This window comes from Juglans microcarpa x Juglans regia, chromosome 8D, assembly GCF_004785595.1.
Source record: "Juglans microcarpa x Juglans regia isolate MS1-56 chromosome 8D, Jm3101_v1.0, whole genome shotgun sequence".
NCBI lineage: Eukaryota > Viridiplantae > Streptophyta > Magnoliopsida > Fagales > Juglandaceae > Juglans > Juglans microcarpa x Juglans regia.
In genome coordinates, this window is record NC_054608.1 from 8,168,252 (window position 1) to 8,190,700 (window position 22,449).

Here is a 22,449-nt window from a genome sequence, read left to right on the forward strand (position 1 = left end):
TCATTTTAAATAGAGTTGTAAAATAGTTGTAAGCTTGTTGTTTTCTATTATAAAAGATCAACAATTTCCTATGGGTGGACATAAACCAATAAAATCGGTCAGAACCAATCAAAGCTAGTTGCTGGATGCTGGAATTAGCCAAAATCGATGGAGAACTAGTCAGTTAGCGCGAGGCAGAAACCAACATCGATCGGTTTGGTTCCCTATTTGAGGCTTGTGCAAATCGATGAACTGATCGATTATATATATTTATCTTTATTTTGTTCTTATATAAAATGCCTTGTTTATCTTAAGTTAAACGACACAGTTTGGTTTATTAAACCAAACAACGTCGCTTTGGTTAAGGTTGAATTTCAATGTTTTTGATATTGTACCGTACCGGTCGGTACGGTTGATATTTTCCGTACCGGCCACTTGGCCAGTATAGTTTATATCTGCGTTCCGTACCGCCCAAAATACCAGGTGTATCGGCTGGTACTAGCCTATATTTGATTTTCCGGCCTGTACCTAATGTTTTCACTGTTGAAAAATATATAACATTTTTACTTATATTTGATTTTATTTTGACAGGAGCATAAAAAAGGGAAGAGATGCTTTAGATCCAATCAATTTTGAAAACATTGATTTGATGGAAAAATGGGTGGGTGAAGAATCTGAACTTCTTGGTGAAGAAGATTTGGATTGGGCAAATATTGAGGAGCCATTAGCCTCACTAAATGAGGAAGACAATGATAATGTTGGTGTTGATGTTGATGACGGTGATGACGTTGATGAAAATATTTTGATTAACATGTCGAATCCTGATCCTTATTGTCTTTTTTACCAGGATCAGTATTTTTTATGAAGTGGTGACGTTAATAATTTTATCATGATAATATTGGTATTTATAACTTTATGTTAGTTGTAACTTAAAACTTAAGACTTGTATTGAGAAGTATTGAGTTTATGACTTATTTTGTTGTTATTTTGGAATACAGTTAATGATTGTATATATATAATTTATCCAGGTATAAATTATTTCGAAACTGTACACAAAACGGTATCGTGACCGAAATATTATTCCGAAACGGTACACGAAACGGTACTGGTACCGAAATATTTCGTTTTAGTGCCTTGACCGGTACGACTTCCGGTACAGTATTCAAAACATTGGGCTGAAGCCCTAACTCCCTTCCTTCTCCCTTTTTCGACCTCACCGATCTCTCTCTCTCTCTACTCTCCCTTGACAGACCAGCAATCCACCGGTGGACCAGAACTGCAGACCAGCGATCCCACAAGCTATTCCTCGCCTCCCACAGTCCCCATCACCTACACCGTCCCATGAAGAACCAATGTCTATAAGAGTTACTGCTTGCACATCGCTTGTTCATCCATTCGGCTTCTTTAACAATAAGTTTGAATATTAAAGTTTAATATCTTTTTTCTCGCAAATTGTCCCCATCGACTGATGTTAGACTGGCCGATTCTCTACCCTCCCTTCGGGTCGGTTTGGACTACTTAAAATGGGCAGTCGGTCATTGTCGATTTTTGGGCCAGAACCAAAGGTTTGTAGCTTTACTAATTAGAAATTATTTATGATCGGACTTAATTTTTAAGATTTAAAATAAGACAAAGATAGATACTTAAAATAATTATTAAGCATTTTTTGAAAAGGTGGTGCGTTATAAATAAAATGTCTTAAAGTTCAAAGAAAAATACTTAGAAGACCTTGATCCCTTTAAAACCGAGGGAGATCGAGAAAGGATTAATATTAGTGAAACTCGTGTTCATATTTTTCTTAATGAATGAGAGATTCTAAGTTTTAAGTCTCAATAAACTCAACCGCATTTAATTCTGCATGGAAACTCCACGTAGATAAAAACAAAAGTCTCAATCTTTAATCTATTTGCCATTTTTGTTTGAAACAAAGAAAAAGAGAAAAAAAAAAAAAAAGTAGTAAAAACTTCATGTGGCTAAATCATATAACACGCAAGCAAGAAGCCTCCCTTGCAATTATGTTCCACACATCCCCGTTTTGTCCGCACACGTGATAATGGAGACTTTTGTTAATTATTCTTTATAGTTTATCCTCGTTGTCTGTCTTTTAATGTGGATTTTGAGAACCAAGATTCAAGTAGAAAATGACATACAATAGTTAGCGTTCTTGTACCTTACCCTTAGAAAGGATTCCCTCCAATTGTTAGAATGGATGTTGATAAAAGGGAAATAACGCTGTTTTAAGTCCTCTTATTGCACTTGATTGAGTAAAGACTGATTACACATTAAAAATAGAATTAGGTTCAGTTTTACTTAACTTAGATTTTTACGGACTTAAATTCTCATGTGTGTATTATAGGTTGAACATCTGCTAACTCAAAGAAGAGGATGGGAAGATTCTAGATGGGAGTTTACGAAAAGCAAAGGAAAAGTGAGAGAGAAACGGTTATGGGAGCAGAACATGGAGGAAGAAGAATCCGTGGCACAAAGAGAGAGATCCTGGAAATGGGTATAAAAAGGAGAGGAGGTACAAGAGAATGGAGGTCGGTTAGGAGCAGGAATTTGTTGTTTTGTTTTACATTCCATAGCAAACTATCGGAAGTTTTTAGGGTTTCTCTTGAGTCGATTTTTCACCTTCACAATGGGGAAGATCGGCTATGGTTGAAGCTTGGGTTGCGGTAAAAGCCTTCTTGTATTCCTCATTTTCACTGGATTTTGTTTTATATAGACATTCTATGCTTTCTGTTGTTGAGAATCGGATTCTAAAAATTAGGGATTTGAAAGATTTGCTTGCTCTTGTTCTATTGTTGACATAAGGCACAACAGAACCTTGAATTAATCAAGGTTTCTTTTAGTCGAATGTCAAAATCGAATCTGGTTGTAGCTACAGTAAGGAAATTTTCTAAGTTTTGATACAAATAACTCTGAACGTGTATTTCCATATTTTCAAGTTATTAACATCTTGATTGAGTTAGTAATTGATAAGAAGTACCCAGAAATTGTTCTGAAATGTTGAATCAGAGGAAGGAAATATCCCGCAACTCAAGTGTTTGTTAGATTGTCTTTGTATTAATAGTTGTTTTTAAAATCCTGAAATTTTTCTATAATATTGTTGTTTTTAAATCCTGAAAGTTTTTCATGACATGAAAGTAGTAAAATCAAGTAGTACAAATGTTTCATTTTTACTTGCCTTGTTACTCTCCTGAGTATTGATTTTCTTTTACTAGTTATTTCAATCTCAACCAACTATGAATCTGAAATTCTCCTTGCTCAACCATACATTCCACTGACAGTAAATAATTCAGTGTATAAAAACCATTTCCATTATTTTTTTTCCTAAAATTTCGATTACTTAATTTTTGAGATAGCGAAGAGTCACAAACACATTTGTCTCCGTGGAAATGACCTTGAGATTTCTCTAATATTACAATTGATCCATTTCTACACTTGGGAGTGATAATTTAGAGACCATCAGATGTGGTTTGATGTGAGTCATCAGATCTAATTTACAATAAATAAAATTTTATAATCTAACATATTATATCAAGTCACATCAGTTTATAAATTTACTTTTATAGAATTTCTTTATACACCAAACGTTTCTCATAATATAATGAAAATTGATACAGAAAACCATTTCACAACTATATAATATTAAGCAAAACTTTTAAAATTTAAGATTTTATTATGTGATTGCACACTAGTTGTGTACTAGTTATGTCCCTACATTTTCGAAATATAATAAGAGTAGCTCCGGTAGTGTCATCAATACTGGAGTTATAGCGTCATCAATGGGGCAATCTTTCTCATTGAAATCCATTTAAAAAAAAGGAAAATATTTTATTGCAGCTTACTATGTGCTGCAGCCGCAGCACACCTTGTGCTGTATTTAAAAAAAAAAATTGCCTGTAGAGTGTGCGGAGAGTGCGGCTGATATATAACCGTGTTAAAAAAAAATAGTATTTATTCATAATATTCAAAAGAATTGACCTTTTATTTTAAAAACTTAGCACTCGTTTGAATAATGAAATGAGATGAGATGATTTTAAATAAATTGAATAAAATATTGTTATAATGTTATTTTTTAATATTATTATTGTTTTGAGATTTAAAAAAAAAAATGAATTGTTTATTATATTTTGTGTGAGATTTTAAAAAAATTATAATGATGAGATGAGATGAGATGTGATGATATTTGTTATTGACATATAATGTAACCTCTTTTTGTTAGGTTGATAATATATTTCTCTGTATAAGACACTATAAATGACATGTTATTACTGAAATGTTCACCATTCTTATATAAAATATGACAAGTTATAAAATATCCCACTATTTTTATAGAGTGGCATGCCTATTGTGTTTTATACATCTATCAATGATGTACATAATTTTTTTGAAGTATGAGCTTTGATACTTTTGAACACCACCATTCCTTTTTACCTTATATGTCTATAAATTTGATCATTTAAATTTAACATAATTTGATTATTTATACAATTTAAAATTTAAGAGATGTGACACACTTCCATTTAGGGGCAAATTAGGAATCTGAATAAAAAAAAACCGGCATTTATGGTGGACCCCACTACTACGTAATAAGAATATAAAAGACTTGCACTTCTTAAAACTATATTAAGCATTATTCATATTTCTACTCCCGATAACTTTTGTCTTCTTTTTTCAGTAATTAATTACAATTAGAAATCGAAAAAGATCACATTCAGATTTTCTTTTTATAAAAAAGAAAAAACAAGAGACCCGGTCACATGTCCAAGAGTGACCCCCTCCTACGATCACATTCAGATCACTCCACAATCAACCATATATATCACGGGTAGGCCATTAGTTACCAATGATACTTGGGAGAAGATATCAGCTCATCCATTCTCTTATTTTTTTACTCTATTTTTCTTTGATTTTCAAATTGCCAGCATGCACTTTTGGTTAAACATGCTCAAATACTGGTGCCTCGATAGAACATAAGTGTCTAACTCGTCTCAGTTGTGACCACAACCATCGTGTCCCTTCATTTTCAGTCTTATGGACCAGTTACCCTTTGTAGAGGAAAAACAATGCACCCCCTAATGTGATATCTTTATTGCCAGTCATAAAAGAAATCCACATGCATTCATTCCTCTTAGAGATAAGCAGATGTGGCTTTCAAAAATCTCCACAAGATTTGCAGTTTTGGGTAAAGAGTAAGTTTTTCACTTCCCTAAATCAGAAGCCGAAAGAGTACTTCTATTCATCTACCTCTTTCCCTCGTGCACCACACGAAGGTCCTTAATTTTTTTTTTTTCTTCACCTCACACCCAGTACAGCTCGCATCCATGAATATGCGCCTCCAGTTATCACCTGCGACCACAAAATTGCTCTTGAAATCTTGACTTTTTCCCATTTTGCCAACCGTCCTATTAAGCAATCTGCAAAAGCCTTGATGTTCAACCGGGCCATAGGATTTGCACCAAACGGAGAATACTGGTGGCTCCTGAGGAGGATTTCTTCAGCCCACCTCTTTTCATCAAAGGATTGACTCCAGCAAGCAATCTGATAACTCAGATTTTGTTCATGTTCTACTCTCTTTGGAAGGAGGTGAGAAACTTGAAGAAGATGACATGATTGCAGTCTTATGGGTTTGTAATGGAGATTTTTATCTTCTTGTGAATTTCATCTTATTTCTGAAGAGAGGTTGTGGTAGTCTCGAGATTCAGGGAGGGAGAGGCTTGAGAGAGAAAGAAGTTGATTTCTGTGTGAGTTGATTTAAGGAGGGAGAGGCGAGAGAGGGAGTGTTGGGGAGGGAACGTCGAGATTCAGGAGATGAGAGAGGGAAATCTGTTTCGAGGAGGGAGAGAGAGGAATTGGACCGGAGGAGAAAGGTGGACCGGTTTGTCACGTAAGTTTCGTGTGACGTGTGATCAGTAGACCGGACTATGAATAGATTTATTCAAGCCAAAAACCCACAAACTGAAAAAGAAATGAACTTGAACTTCAACAATATTTGTACTTCAACACATCTCATGTGGTATTCTTCTTATTAGTCGTGACAAACAAGATTATTACACGACCTCTCCGGCCATAATGGAGAAATAAATCTGAAATATTTTATGAGGTGTTGGCATGTTTGGTTGTCTCTGTGAAAGAAAGTAGTCTTGCAAGAGAACACTTTAGTTTTGCATGATTACAAGCTTCTCATACCAGAAACATGAAGCAATCCAACAATCCAATATAATTGAAATAATTTGATTCAGAAAGAAAGTAATTCTCTGTAGAACATAAAGATTCTATGGTCAACCAAAAAAAAAAAAAAAAAACTGACGAGTTTATTCTCAAGTCCTTTTGAATCCAGAAAAAGAACGATCATTTGGAACTGATAATACATAAAATATTTGACAAACAGAACTTACTGGAGTGGATTTACAAAATTCGGTCAAATCATCCAACAGCGTTTGGTCCCATCTTTTCCATTTAACTTCTTCCAACTTCAAGAAGTCAAGAATATCAAAATATCTCCCCCTAAGTTCTAATATGTTTCTTCAGCGCACAAACATACTATAAGCAAACAGGAAGAAAATTAAAAATAATACGAAAACTACTTGCAACACAACGATACAAGTGGCAGTTAAATTGAAAGTGTTACCTTATTAGATACTACGCCTATGCTTCTGAAAATGTCTGAGAATGAAACTGTCAGCATATAAGGGATAGTTCTTCTTGATAAGGCCTTTTATGCATTTCCAATATGAAAAGTCAACCAGCTCTCCATCCTTTCGAACTATGAACAAACAGCGTGATCTTTCAAATTCAGGATGATACCCAATCTGTCAACCCAAAAAGGAAAATATGAATCATTTCCAATTCAAATGCAAAGATGTTACATAAAAAAAATATTGGAAAATATATTTGTAACGCCCCATGGGAGGCCCAAGTCTCCTCATCGGGTTTATACTCCAAAATAAAAAGTCAATAATACAATTAGAGCCCATCGGAATCATTATAAAGAACAAAAACTTCTCCCTCCCAAACAATCTAGGATCCCATTCACCACCTATACTCATTAAATATGAGGTATTGCACATTCAATGTAGAACGTTATTATACTTTTATGAACAATAACATGAAATTCAAATGCAAACAAGGGACTGCCCTTTGGCATCTAGCCCCACAACTCATAAGAAAAAGTTCACTGCCCTTGAGACCTGCCGACCCAGTTATTTGCACCTGAAGATAAGCTGCCAACAATTTGGCAACAAGGTCTAGGAGCATGTATGCTGTTGCCTTGATCAAGAAGAGAAATCACCATGGTTTAAATGAAAACCAACAATTTGGGATTTTTGGGACTTTGCCTTGGTTATGCAAAGAAATCACCATGGGTTTTAAAGAAAAACAACAATAGCTTCTTTGGGATTTTTCGGGACTTTGAACTGCACTTTAGCATGTTCTTGACTGATTAAATTTTATTTTGCATGCCTACAAACACCAGAAAATAAGGAATAAGTTATGTCCTCGTAAAAGAGACAATTGCACACTACGTCAAACATCAATCTGGGTGACTTTTATAGCCAACAGAGCATTGAACATGGAACTAGAAGATCACAATGCCTTCACAACACATAATCTAATTTCCCGACATGATATGTAAAAAAAAAAAAAAGAAATTCCAAAGGAAGTGGATGTACGAACATATATCAAACAGATGATACTCATGAGGTGATATAAAATCAGAGCTGTTTGTTTTTAAGCCAATCGAGTATTTGGTTAAAGCTAAGTAAATCAGAAAGCAACATTTAGGTATATGCATTGTGTTACCGAGATTGGTGACCAGCCTCTTACCTGGAATTCCCAAATAGCTATATGTGAATTTACCTGGAGTATTCCTATTTGGCCAGGGCTCATTATAAAATCAGAGCCCTTTTTTTTAAGCCAATAGAGTATTTGGTTAAAGCTAAGTAAATCAGAAAGCAACATTTAGGTATATGAATTGTGTTACTGAGATTGGTGACCAGCCACAGAGAGAGAGAGAGAGAGAGAGAGAGAGAGAGAGAGAGAGAGAGAGATACTGTGATATAATCAATCCCGCATCCAATCTTCTTTTCAAACTCAGGATGAAATGGAAGCAACCTCTCAAGAATGGTTGTCTCGTGCTCTGCACTTAATCTATCTCCACTTTGATATCTGTATCAGGATTTGACATTTCCATATAATGAAAATTCGTAATATGAATGAAAACTAACACTATTTATACTCACCTTGTAAGTTAGTTAAATTTTTTGTTTCCTTATTAAGGAGTTTGATACCATTACATTGACTATAATTTGTGTTTTTATTCTCAAATTGGACCATGAAGAAGCACATTATCTTGCCATAGGAAAAGCCTAATGACTTCTTATTTTTAATGTTATAGGAAACAAGAACCAAAAAAAGAGGGAAAACATGCAGCCATAGTGCCTTTTGGCCAAATAACTTCCATGTTAAGAAAAACCGGCTATATGAATGTTGAGTTAAAGTACAAATATGCATTAATGAAGGCCTTCAATGGGACCACGACCATTTCATTACAAAATCCTGTCCAATATATCAAAATCGAGGTACCCCTTATAGATTTGCAGAATCTCTCTTAACCATGCATCCCCATTATACGAACTAAAACTCACTTTAACCTTTTCTTTTACGTAACTTCTTAATGCATACTTTTGTGAGGAAGAGCAAGGATCTTGTAACTTTGAAGAGTCAAATTACAGGTATATACAAATAATCAAACATGAAAAACCAAGAATCCTATCAAGTTAAATATAAAATAAACAAATTGATGAACATAATTTTTGAAAACCCAGAATGCAATTGTCCTTTGAACTACATAATACATTAATAATATTCATATTCTAATAATAATAATAATATTAGCAGATAAGTTAGTACTTATGCAGTCACATACACACCATATACCATACGGCATGCCTAAATGCAATCGAACAAACCCTAGGGGTTGGCTTAGTGTTATGAGTCTTACTCTTAATGGTATGCTCCCTCAAAGTCTAAGCTTCAAACCATTGGGTACAAACAATTTCTAGGAGTCGCGCCCCATCGGTAAAAAGCATATGATTTACCTGAATTGTGTGATGGGGAGACGTTACATTGGTCAAAAGTTTAACTAGGTTAAAGACATGTTGCATTTGCTTGGTCTGCGGGATTCCTCAACATTGAAAAAAGGCAATCAGACAAATATACAGAGCATTCCACCTTTGTGTCATTTTATGTAACTAGTTTTTCCCAGTTTTAATCAATCAATTACTTCTCTAGCCAAAAAGACGGTTAAATCAATTAAAACCCCATGTTTCTTCCAATCATCCCAAGCCCGCCCTTTGACCACAAAGCTACTCCCTGACGATTCTGTTTGCACAATGTCTAAAATCCAAGAAATTGGATTCACGACTCAACTAGAGCTCCATAAAAGTAGAAACATAAACAAAGTTCCGTCATTTGTATTTTTTTTTTTATAAAGTACAATAAAACTTTATTGAATCAATAAAAAGGCGTTGCCCAAGTAAACAGGGAGTAAACTAATGCCATGTGGAATTTTTCGTTTAAGGCAATCAAGAAATGAAACTCTTACATCGTCCACATTAGATAATAGAAGTCTTCTACTTGTCCCCCTAATAAAACGTAAAACGCAATGAAGTCATTCCGTTCCTACAGTTCAAGAAATCGAATTGGAAAAACAATAGAAAAGCAAAAGAAAGTATAAAAAAGAAGGCCCTTTGGCTTTTGCTTACATCCCAGAATGAATAATCATCCGAACAAAGCCAACAAGAGGAACCGTATCCTCCAGAATCCGGTCCTCCCAGTCAACCCATTTCTCCTCATAATCCCTCATCTTCCCTTCCTCACTCTCCTGGCTCTCATCCGAAATCCCGCCCGAGTCCTTTTCCTGCGAGACAACGGGCTTCCTCAGCAACTCAGAGCCGTAACCGTCCGGTCCGGTCCTAAGGGCACGGAGACGCCGGGGAAGCAACGCCTTTGGGAAGGAAGGAAATGATAGAATAACGGGTAAGAAGTGGAGCGGACTAGGGTTTGTGGGTAGGTGGACACGTGGCGGTGGTTTAGATATGGAAGCCATGGCCGTGACCCTAAGCTCAGCTCTGCTTTGAGACTGCTTTTAGCTTTCACTTCAGTATTTTGCTACAAAGTAGAAGAAGAGGTCTACCGTATTTCGGCTTTGGCTTCTCGGTTGGAACGGGTTAACGGTCACATGTTATCATCAGCGCTTCTTTACTTTGTACAACTTTGATTGAGAATATGGGAATGACAACTATGTGGCTATTTTATGATTTATCACTTAATTAGTGGTATTAATTATCTTTTAATTTTGGATTTTGTATAATCATAATTTATTTTAAAAAACAAGAGATGGTATATGTATCATTACTAAATATATTTTCTGACGATTGAGTTATGTTGTTTATTATAACCATATCCTACTCTTATCTCGTTATATTAATTTAGCAATGCTCATAGCATTGACATAAGTTTCATCAAATTTATCTTTAAAATTTGATAAAAAAAATACATTATTTTCATAAATCCAAAACTTCCTTAGCCATAACCCTATATTGGATTAACTATTAGATTAGTCAAAATAATAATATAATATTATTTTTTTAATAATAATATTTTTAATTTATTTTTTGTTCATATTTTACAATTACACTAACCATATGTTAATTAATAATTTAATTTAATACTTACATTATTGTTTCCCAACTTAAATATATTGTGGCTCCAAATTGGAAAATAATAATTTAAGTAAATAAAATAATGGTTATAGAGTGTGAACAATTAGTCTTCAAATTTGAAGATGAACTTAAATGTACTGTACCTCAAAGTTAAATATTTTAGTGTATATTGAATCCATGTTTCTCTCAACCTTCCAAATATACCTGTATTCCAGGTTTCAGGTTGGACTAAGAAAAAATCTAGCTCAGTTCTACACCTCTAATGTGCTTATGTGAGATGTGGTAGTTTAATGTAGATTTTTATGCTATGATGAGTTGTTTGTGTTAACGTCGTATTTCTCATACCTTTAGGTCAGGCTCCGACAACTCAAGTCTTCCGAAATGAGCTTGCAAAAGATAGGAGAGAAGGTGACTAGGAGAGTGCGGCCTTGGGGCCGTGGAGTCTCCAATGCCAAAGTTAGTAAATATTCTTGGAAGTTTGTAAATAAGTGAAAGAGTCTAGGGATCAGAGAACTTTCTTGTACCTGGAGCTTGCTATTTATATCATGGGTTGGGGGGAGATGCAGATCATCCTTATCTCCACAGAGTTTATGCCACTTCCGTTGTTTCTGCTGTCAAAGTCTTTTAATGCAGCGTGTCTCTGTGACGATACCATAAATGTGGCGTGTAGCTCGATAGTGGCGCCATTAATGCAGTATGATTTTTTAACTTTGCATTTATCCCTTGTGAGCTATAGATGCTCTGACATCGATAGATTGAGGGCCTTTGCATTTCTCGCTACTTTTGTGCAAGTCTCTAGGCTCTGAACGCAACCATGGGCTGTTAGGTTGATCTATCTTATCAATTACTCAACTTCTTTCCCTGGTAGATGCTTTGCCCCTTACGTGGTCTTGGTGGCCCTTGAGCCGGGTTTTGGGCGGAGGCCCAATGGACTTTATGTGATGGGAAAAATGCCCTTACAGTTTGAATATTTGTAAATGTGGGTTGTTAAGTCCAACGAGAACATAGGACCTAGTCCAAAAGGGATCTAATTGGTGGACAAAGAAAACCAACTCACCTCAATGGCAAGAAAACACACGGTTCATGCCAATTTAGCAAGAAGTGATTGAGGTGGCTAGCAAATATCATATACCGTAGATGGCGAAAGCTGACAATGTTGAAGTAAAGGTGTGCAAACTTAGGGCTGGATATCAACTACGAGCTAGGACTTACATAATCCCATATTTGAGGAAGTTGAACCTATTTGAGACACTGCGTGTGTATCATTGAATGAACAAGACATAAAGAATGGAGCATGAAATGTTAAAGTGACAAAGAATCCCCATTATTAATGAAGACGCAACAAGCTGTATTAGTTGTCATACTTATTATATCGTCAGTGGCGGATCAGAAAAGCTTCAACTGCTACACATGCAACTTCAACAAATTCCTCAAGACGTTGCCAGCATCTATCTTCCTTCTATTACTAGTGCGTACCTATGTGTCGATATTATTCTCTATTGCTTCTTGGGCGCTAGCAAGATTAATGATCGATTTGATACTCATTCTTGCCTAATTTCCTATGGCTAGGATTTGAGGCACTTCTCTACCTACCATAAGTCACTAGCCCCATATGTTTTACAATTTAGCCTTTGGTACAAGCCCCAAGAGTCTTTTTAGAGAAGTGTGGAAGTTTGATGACACTCATTATGCGATAAATTGTATCGCTTGGACTGGTTCTCCTATGAAATTTTATCTAATGTAGTTGTCACTCACAATAATAGTAGAAAATCTAGTCATCTCACAAGACTATCAAAGGGTAGTGCTACTATACCATCCAAGTTTGCTAACTTGGTGTGTCCCTAGTGCAAATTGTACTGTTTTAAGAAAAAAATATTTTTTAAACATTTATAAACATTTAAAAAAATACCAATACACTAATAGTCACTTCCTTAACTGTTAAGTAAAAGAAAAAATAAAAATAAAATAAAATACATGAGCGGTCAAATTGAGTGGACAAATTTAGACGACACCATTTTCCTAAACCAAAACCACCCTTACAAGTAATGCTAGATACAATTATGAGTTGTGCAAGCACCGCACACTATTTTTGAAAAGACTGAGGTCTATCGTTAAAAATTAGTTTTTTTTTTTTTTTAATTTTTTTTTATGTAAGTCTCATATTTGTTTATTTTTTGAAAAATAAGTATTATGACTACAAATATAATTTATCTCGATTATATCGAGAGAGCCTTTGATGAAGTCCGCATTGTTAATTTCAACCATATTTCTCAATTTTTATATCTATTTGACTTTTAACGTCTAATTTCTAAAAATTTTTGACATAACTATATAAAAAATGAGAAATTCTATAGATACAAATAAATTACACAAAATAAACCCACAAACTGATGTGGTTTCATGGAATCTGTTCGTAAATGACGTGTTTCACACCACCAACTACTCGGATAACCTGCAACAGATGAGAGGGCAACACTGAGTGCCCAGAGGAGCTCTGATACCTAAGTTAGAGAGATGTAGTCTCAATATAAGTGTGTGAGTAATAATGAATTATTTGTTATCTTCAGGTGTTATTTATAGAGGTGCTGAGGACGCATATAACCATTGAATCCAATGGTTCATCTTGAATAATTCCTTAATAAGTGGACGAGATAATCACCCAGCTCTATCAGCGTTATCATATCACACGGTTCACACCATGGACACTTGGGCCGTGAGTCTCACAGTCTTGGGCTCGTAGTCTGAATATGTCCTCTAATCGTGGGCTTATTGCCACGAGACCTAAATATCTATTCTAGTTACCCCGCTAATTTTCTTTGTGTCAGCACATAGGAAATTAATTTGTTTTATATCCTTTTAATTCGAGTGAGAGTACTTTACCTCGCTAGCTTGGGGCAAGCAGGCACCCACTCAGATTTCCTTTTCTTCTACCCCGCTGAGGGTCCATGTTAACTAAGGTGTGGGTCTAAACTTCTCGTCGTACCCCAAAAACGTAGCCCACGTAACTGTTCGCATGCTTTTATTCTCTCTTATTCAAAAGAATGGTAATCGACAGCGTTGTCACCCGTTTGGTTTCCCAAGAACCTCATCATCATTAATTTCCCCCCTCTTTCATCTTCTTGATTCATTTCCTTTCTTCCATTTGTGCCATACTTTTTCTTTTTACTTTCTCACATTCTCTCTCATTTCCCTTCGAGTTTCTTCCTATTACTTTCTCACATTCTTTCTCATTTCCCTTCCAGATTCTTCTTATTACTTTCTCACATTCTCTCCTATGGCTAACCGCGGCTCCTCGCGTACTCCTAACCAACCTTCGGCCTAGACTCACTCACACACGTGGCGTGTTCTACTATGCTCATGTGTGGTCTTCCACATGACCTTGGAGCTCTTGGGGGAGATGTGCCCAGATTCGACCACCAAAGAATTTCTATCTTTTTATTCCGTAAAGGGATTACCAGGTAACATCTGTAGCTTCTGCATTCATTCACAATGCTTGGCGGCGTTTGAGCCCTGCCACTCTAATGCCAAACAATGACAAAAAAAATTTTTCTTTATTTCTAGTGGAGGTTGGGAATTTCCCGCCTTCGAAATGCACCTTCAAGATTTCCCCATTCGTGTGAATTGGGGCAAAGTCCCAAATGACAAAAGTCTCTTGCTAGAGCTAACTGACAAAGAACGCTCCCGCATTGATATAGTCCTCAATTGGGCTAAAGAGAATGACGATGACCTTGGGATCGAGCAACTCCTGACCGCCGCCAACATCGATAGGTTCCTCGTGGTGCCTAATCGTGCCCATGTCAGGGGGCGTAAACTTAAGGTTGTGACGCCTCCGGCAAAGAGGCATGCTTCTCACTCTGCTGAGCCTCCCCAAAAAAGTCCTCATTATAGTGAAGACGGCAAGGGTAAGACTACAGAGTCTGCCATGGGGGTGAAGGTGGAATTAGAAGGGGTCGTGGCTTTTGGTTCCAACCTTGATGTTGGGAGTGAGACGCCCAAAGCCTCTCCTGTGAGGGTGTTGCTGCCAACCTCATCAGGTCTTGAAGACCTCAATGGGCTCATGGGGCAAGCCCTAGTTGACCTAGGGATGGCCTTCGACTTTACCTTGCCCTCTGTACCCTACCCTTTAAGTTTCCTTCCTTTCTCTCCCTGACTTTGACTCCTAGTGGCAGTGAAATATCTGAAGACATTTATGACACCTTTTCTATGGGCATTTCTGGGATGGTCGCACCTGAAGCTGCTGCTCCCCTAGTTGGTGGCGCCCAGACCAACGTAGAAGGCAGTGGCATTCAAACTTGTGGTGGGCAAGATTCCACGCCAAGTTCCCTTCCTGCGACCCTTTGGGGGTGAAACCCCATCGACAAATCAAGACAGGGTCTCTATTCCCTCCCTTTCCCCCTCTTCCTTTAGTGGTCATGGGACTCCAGGACTTCCCGGGAGGGGGAGGTTCATCCTTGGAAGATGAGGGAAGATGAAGATGAAGATGAAGCTGATCAGGATGAAGTTGGCAATGGGAGTCCTGGTGACCATGGGGAAGAGGGCCAAGGTGAAGGCCAAACTATGTTTGTATCTGAGTTGGGGGTTCCAGCCATGCCTTTCTTGCCTTTGGTGCATTCCTCATTAAGGGAAACGCATACAGCGGCCAGAGTAAGTGGGGTTGAGGGGGCTACGCCCAAGTGTCCCCCTCCTCCTTCTGGGCCAGTGGCGGAGATGTCATAATGCCTGAAGAATCTTTTGTCCCCATTATTGACTTGCTTTCTACCTAATCTTCTTATTTGATTGTGGGTTTTTCTTGCTTGTAACAACCATCTTATTTGGCCCTTTATGTTGTGCAGGCATTGATGACTTGGCGGCTTGGATTTTAAGTGATCGCGCCCACTTGGAAGATGAGGTGTGAAGGAGGCAAATTTTCAGGTTCTTCACCAAGCAAAAGATAACTCGACTTCTAGCCGAGAAGATTGAGGTGGAGTGCTACTTGGAACAGGCTGATGGGCACATTCGTGCCTTAGAAGCCGACCTTGAGTCTTTCCATGATGAGTCGTGTGAGCTTTGTGGCGAATTGCTTGGCCCCCTGTCTTTCCAAGCTCGTGACAGTTTTGCTCTAAAACTGGCGGAATCAGAACGAGCATCTACTACAACCAAAGTATGCTGCCTAAGTGGGGCCCTGGCTTCCTCTTAGCAGTTGCAGGCAGATGCTGAGCAGAGTTGTCGGAAGTCTACTCACGCATTGTCATCCTCCGAGGAGGAGAGCAAGAAACTTTCCCTTGAGCTGTCAGAGGTGAAGGGTTTGCATGCGGAGGAGCGTAGGCAGTTCAACCTTCAAGTGTCTAAGATAAAGGGGAATTATGAAGAGTTGAAATCGAGGTTCGCAGCCTACAAGAAAAGCAGGGAGGATGTTGATGCCATGTAGGATAAAACAAATAGAACCATGCTGTGCTTGGACTCCACAGTCAAAGAATAGAAGACGAAGCTACAAGAGTTGGAGTCCCAATTGGTTTTTACCAATGGTGAGTTGATTCATTTTCATTCTCAGTTGGCCGCTGCCAGGGCTGTTAGAGACCGGGCTTTTAGGTATAGCTATGGGGCTAGCACGGCTTGCTTACGAGCCCATTTGCTGGCAAATCCTCGGACCGACCTTAGAAGGTTGGACTTGGGCACCTTCAAACCTGATGTGGCATCATGCCAATTTGTGGACGTCTTGGGGTGTAACACCATGACCGACGCCTTTCCTGCCTCGTCATCTTCCTTCAAGCCATCGTCATCGCAGCAATAACATTTCCTTGCTTTACTTATGTTTTGTTTATAATGACAATGTTGGCCCTCGGTTTGGCCCTTTGGTAATACTGATATGACTTTGGCCCTCGATTTGGCCCTTTTGCGATACTGATATGACTTCGGCCCTCGATTTGGCCCGATAATAGCCTTAATGCTGATACACATCTTTTTTATGCGAGTCTTTTAGGCTCAATACTAAGTAAGGGGGATCGTGGAGTCTCAGGACCTCCACGGCCATGCGCTGCACCGCGAGTCTTTGGACTCGAGACTGGTGGCTAAGTGTAGGGGTTGTGGGGTCTTCTGACATCCATGCCACTAAGTATAGAGGTTGTGGGGTCTTCTGCCCTCCACGCCCATTGATGAGTATATGAAAGTGCACTCTAAATACCTTATTATAGGACTAAAATGCTAAAATGTGAATAGAAATCATAGTAATTAATGTGTATTCTTGAATTGAGTTTCTATTTACTTTGGGATACACCTAAGTAGATTTTTATGTTTAATTTTAGAGTCTATAAAAGAGCAAGTCAAAACCAAATCAAATTCAAAGGACTTTCAAGTGGGCAAGATGTTGGAACAAGCTAAGAACTTTCAACGAATGTAGGACTCTTCAAATAAGGATAATGATGGGATTTGAGAGTAATTCGGATCAAGAAAAAAAATCAGTCCGAAATTTGCTAGAAGATTACATGTATATACTTTAATATTTTGATTGTAACTTTCCACTCAAATATTGGATTAATGTGATCCTTAATGCGTTGGGAAGCTATCTTAAAGGGCTACAAATTTGTCTCTAATAAGGATTTCTAAATTCGAACTCTGAAGCATGTACATGGCTGCCAAAATGAGATCTAAAATTTAGGCGATTTTGTATACGGGAATATGAAGACATTAGAGTTTCCTTCCTACCTATATAAGCATTTCATTAGCACGAAATTAGGAGTTTTTAAAGGAGGAGAGATAGCTCAGTTCTATAAGATGAAAAGACGAAATTAATTAACATGGCCACCGTTTGCTTTATTTTTCTCTTGAGATTTTTGTTGTCCACTATATTTATGTATAACTAAATTCTCAAGTAAGACTATGGATGAACTTGTACATTAGATGATATTTTTAATTTATTTTTTATTTCTGTATTTGATTTTCAATTAATAAAACTCTTTTATTTTATCATTCTCAATTTGTTGTTGATGTTTTATTCTCTGAAAAATCATAGAATTTATTCTGTTTATGGATTCAGTCATACTTTTTCTATTGAATGGATTAACTCTTTGATTTTCTTTAGATCAATTATTTATCTATATTGATTTAATTCTTTGCCGCAATATTGTTTCCTGAATATATTGTCATCGTTGGATTTTCTCAATAGTGATAATAATTTACACATTTAAAAAGTAGTGAATGATTTTTCAAAGGGTTATATTTAGTTTAATCTTGGTTTATAAATCTATAACTTTCGATTGAGAATTTTAGAAATTGAGTTCTCAATTGAGTTATTCAATAAATTAAGAATAATTAAAATACCAGATTTATGCAAGGGATTCTCGACACTTTACTGTTTGTCAAATTTGAGTACTTTTTTCTGTTAGTCACTTTGTTTCACTTTAATTTGCATTTAAAATTAATTTTTGTTGTCCATTAATCATTTAATTTTTTTCTTTAATTTTTTTTTCATTCTACTATTCTTTTAATTTGTCTTTCTGTGGAATCGACACCCCAAAACTGTGCTACAATTACTGCGTTATCCTTTGGGCGTAATCAAATTTTGGCGCTATTGCTGGGATCGAACATGGGTCACCCACGTGAGTCTTTTGAGTCGACTAGGATAGCTAAGTATGGGAATCGTGAGGTCTTCTGACCTCCATGCCCATGCATTGCACCGCAAGTCTTTAGACTCGACACTGGTGGCTAAGTGTGTGAGTCATGGGGTCTTCTGACCTCCACGCTCAAGCGTTGCACCGCAAGTCTTTGGACTCGACACTGGTGGCTAAGTATAGGGGTCATGGGGTCTTTTGACCTCCACACCCATGTGTTGCACCACGAGTCTTTGGACTCGACACTGGTGGCTAAGTATAGGGGTCGTAGGGTCTTCTGACCTCCACGCTCATGTGTTGCATCGCAAGTCCTTGGACTTGACAATGGTGGCTAAGTGTGTGTGTTGTGGGGTCTTCTGACCTCCACGCCCATGCGTTGCACCGAGAGTCATTGGACTTGACACTAGTGGCTAAGTATAGGGGTCATGGGGTCATCTGACCTCTACGCCCATGCGTTGCACTACGAGTCTTTTAGACTCGACACTGGTGGCTAAGTGTGTGAGTCGTGGGGTCTTCTGACCTTCATGCCTATGCGTTGCACCGCGAGTCATTGGACTTGACACTAATGGCTAAGTATAGGAGTCATGAGGTTTTCTAACCTCCACACCCATAGGTTGCACCGCAAGTTATTGGACTCAACACTGGTGGCTAACTGTAAGCAAATATGTGAACCGAACAGTCATCCGCCTTTATTGACTTGTCTCTTATCAAAAAACATAAATTTTGCAAAAATATCTAAGGGTAAAACCTCTTCAGATGTTCAGCGTTTCAAGGGTGTTGCAACTCTTTTCCCTGACTATCCTTAAGGTGGTAGGAACCCGATCTGTTGGTGGTGAAGACCACGTAAGGTCGTTCCCATCGTAGGCCGAGTTACCCCTCGTCTTGGGTTTTCACTCCCGTTTCCTTAAGTACTAAGTCGCCCACTCTGAAGGACCTGGGTTTGACTCGTTTGTTGAAGTAGCGTTCGGCTTTCCTTCTGTTGAGGATGTTTTGGATCTTCGCTTCTCCCCTTCTTTCTTCTTGTAGGTCGAGGTGTTCCTCAAGTGTCTCGTTGTTTTTGAATTGGTTGAATGGCTGGTCCGGTATGCATGCAAGCTAACTTCCACTTAAGAGGCTACCTCGCTCCCGAAGGCTAAGGTGAAGGGTGTCTCGCCTGTTGGGGTTTTCACGATTGTCGTATAGGCCCATAGTACTCCTGAGAGCGCTTCCGCTCATTCTCCATTTTTGTTGCCGAGCTTCTTCTTTAAGATCCCAAGTAGGGATTTGTTCGTTAATTATGCCTGTCCGTTGGCTTGTAGGTGTCTCGGTGACGAGTATTTTACTTTGATGCCCAACTCCTGGCACCACTCTTTGTAGTGTTCTGAGTTGAACTGCTTCCCGTTATCGGAGATTGTATTGTTGGGAATGCCAAACCTACACATGATGATTTTCCATAGAAATTTGGTAATGGCCTTTACTGTTATGGTTGCGAGGGGCTCTGCCTCCACCCATTTTGTGAAGTAGTCTACTGCGACGACCATGTGCTTTACCCTACCCTTTCCTAACTGAAAGGGCCAACCAGGTCAATCCCCCATTGGGCAAACGGCCATGGGGTGGTGATGGAGAGCAGTTTTTTAGGCGAACAATGTGGAATGGTTGCGTAAACTTGGAACTGAGTCCACTTTTTTGCAAATTGCATGGCATCCCTTAAGGCGTTGGGCCAATAATAGCCTGCCCTAAGGGCTTTCCTTGCTAAAGCCCTTCCACTTGAATGGTTGCCGTAGACGCCCTCATGTATTTCTGCCAAGATGTACTGCGCTTCCTCTGGCGAGATGCACCTTAGTAGAGGGGCGGTAAAACCCTTCTTATAAAGGATTCCATCAACTTTAATGAACCACGCCGCATTCCTTCTGACTTTCCTTGCAACCTTCTAAGAGCTTGCCGGTATCTAGGTACTCGGGTATTTCCTTGCCCACACTAGCCTTGAGGGCCCAATGTGGTTCACCTGTACTTCGATGACTGGGATCTCTATTACTTTCCTTTGTACTTCCCAAGGTAGGTCCACGTCATTTCTTACAGAGGCAACTTTGGCTAGCTTATCCGCTATTGCGTTATCTGCCATTACTAAAATAAGCGAGTTGGTCGCAGATCTCTAGTACCCGATTTAGGTACTTTTTTAGTTTTTTCCCTTTTGTGTTGTACACCCTGGTTACTTGGTTTACCACTATTTGGGAGTTTGCCTTGGCTTCAATCTCCCTGGCACCTAGAGCTTTTGCAATTGAGAGTCCTGCTATTAGGGCCTCATACTTGGCTTCATTATTGGTAGTTTTGAAAGTAAGCATGGTCGTATAGTAGTGCTCTTGTCTCGCCTCTCTGATAATGTAGATCCATATACCTCCTCCAGTTTGGTAGAAAGATTCGTCAATGAATACTATCCTAGGTCGGTTAGGAGATACCACTTCGGTATCCACTAGGAAACCAGTGAATTCTATGACAAAATCCACTAGGACTTGCTCCTTTACTGTAATCCTAGGCACATAGTTGATATCAAACTTGCTAAGCTCTATTGATCATGCAACCAATCTTCCTGAACTGTCTGGTTTTTATAGTATTCTCCTGAGGGGGTGCTCCATTAGTATTTTCATTGGGTGGGCCTGGAAATACGGTCGCAATCTCCTGCCAATTGTTACTAGCACGAATGCCAACAACTCTATTCGCGGATATCTAGTTTCGGCGCCTTTTAGTGCATGACTCGTGTAATATACAAGCGCTTGTGTTGCTTCCTCTTCTTTGACTAAGATTGCTGAGACGGTGTGAGCGATACCACTAGATATACATATAGGGTGTCCCTTTGGTTGGGCTGGTTTAGTAGAGGCGAGTTAGCCAGATATTGCTTCAAATCCTGGAAAGCTTGATTGCACTCTTCGTTTCATGGGTGTACCTTTCGTAAGACCCTAAAAAAGGGAAGACATTTTTCTGTAGACCTTGACACAAACATGTTACTCTACCCGCTAGCCATTGGGTGTCGTTAATGTTCTTGGGTGGCGCCATGTTCAGAATGTCGACGATCTTCTCGGTATTTGCTTCAATGCCTCTCTCCGAGATGATAAAGCCCAAAAACTTTCCCAAGTTGACCTTGAAGACACATTTCGCTGGGTTCAACTTCATCCTCTATTTGCGTAGCACCACGAAAGATTCTCTGAGGTCTACTAGGTACTAGGAGGTTCCTTGCTCTTCATTAGCAAGTCGTCAATGTATACTTCCATAGTTTTTCTAATTTGATGTTTGAACATCCGATTGACTAGCTTTTGGTAGGTTGTATCAGCGTTCTTCAACCCAAAAGGCGACACTCGGTAACAGTAAAGACCTCTATCGGTGATGAATTTTGTCTTATCCTCATCCGCTTTATTCATTTGGATTTGATTGTATCCCAAATATGCATCCATGAAGCTTAAGACTTTGTGCCCTGCTGTGGCATCTACGATGAAATCAATTCGTGGCAGTGGGAAATTGTCTTTCGGGCAGGCTTTGTTGAGGTCAGTGAACTCTACACACATCCTCCACTTTCCGTTAACTTTTTTGACCAGTACCATGTTGGAGAGCCACTCTACGTAGTACGTTTCTCTTATAAATCCTATCGCCAGGAGACGGTTTATCTCCTTGGCTATGGTCGTGCACTTCTTCGTACTGAACAATCTTCTCTTTTAGCATATCTTTTTTGCCTCTGGGTTGACACACAACTTGTGTTTTATGATGACATTATCAATCCCTGGCATGTCTTCATGGCTCCATGCGAAAACATCTCAGTGTTCGATTTGTAACTGCTTCAATGCCTCTCTGTGTTTTGGCGGGAGCCTCATCCCGACCCTCTTCGTTGTGTTAAGGCGATCCAAGTGTAAGGCTATTATCTCTAGAGGCTCATTGGCCTCAACCTGCATCAGGTTGTTTTTATCTCTTGACTCCATATCTTGGTTGGTTTTGACCAAGGGCAGGGGTGGCGATCTTCTGTCCAGTCTGTCTGTGACACACACTCTAGGCGCCCCTGTCTTTAGCTTTTGAACATAACACTCCTGCGCCAGGATTTGTTCTCCTCGAACCTGGCCGAAGCCTGCTTCCGTTGGGAACTTTATTTTCAAGTGGTAGGTAGAGGTGACTATGTTTAAGTCGTTCAAAGT

General features: G+C 38.7%; 1 protein-coding gene across 1 annotated transcript; it reads right to left on the reverse strand.

Moving 5' to 3' along the window:
- Positions 1 to 6,225: 6,225 nt before the first annotated feature.
- On the reverse strand, positions 6,226 to 10,235 carry LOC121241831 (protein DCL homolog, chloroplastic). Its single transcript, XM_041139681.1, has 4 exons — positions 9,750 to 10,235; positions 8,037 to 8,151; positions 6,617 to 6,797; positions 6,226 to 6,528 (listed from the first exon to the last, which is right to left on the reverse strand). Exons 1-3 carry the CDS (start codon positions 10,091 to 10,093, stop codon positions 6,621 to 6,623), a joined length of 636 nt encoding a protein of 211 aa, XP_040995615.1. The 5' UTR covers positions 10,094 to 10,235; the 3' UTR covers positions 6,226 to 6,528; positions 6,617 to 6,620.
- Between the last annotated feature and the right edge of the window lie 12,214 nt (positions 10,236 to 22,449).

What these genes read in the sequence shown, in the direction of transcription:
- LOC121241831 (XM_041139681.1), bottom strand. Translation starts at nt 10,093, where the DNA reads ATGGCTTCCATATCTAAACCACCGCCACGTGTCCACCTACCCACAAAC. An exon ending in ATGATTATTCATTCTGGGAT is followed by an intron (nt 8,152 to 9,749) that starts GTAAGCAAAAGC and finishes ATCCTGATACAG; the next exon opens with ATATCAAAGTGGAGATAGAT. An exon ending in GCGGGATTGATTATATCACA is followed by an intron (nt 6,798 to 8,036) that starts GTATCTCTCTCT and finishes TTGGGTTGACAG; the next exon opens with ATTGGGTATCATCCTGAATT.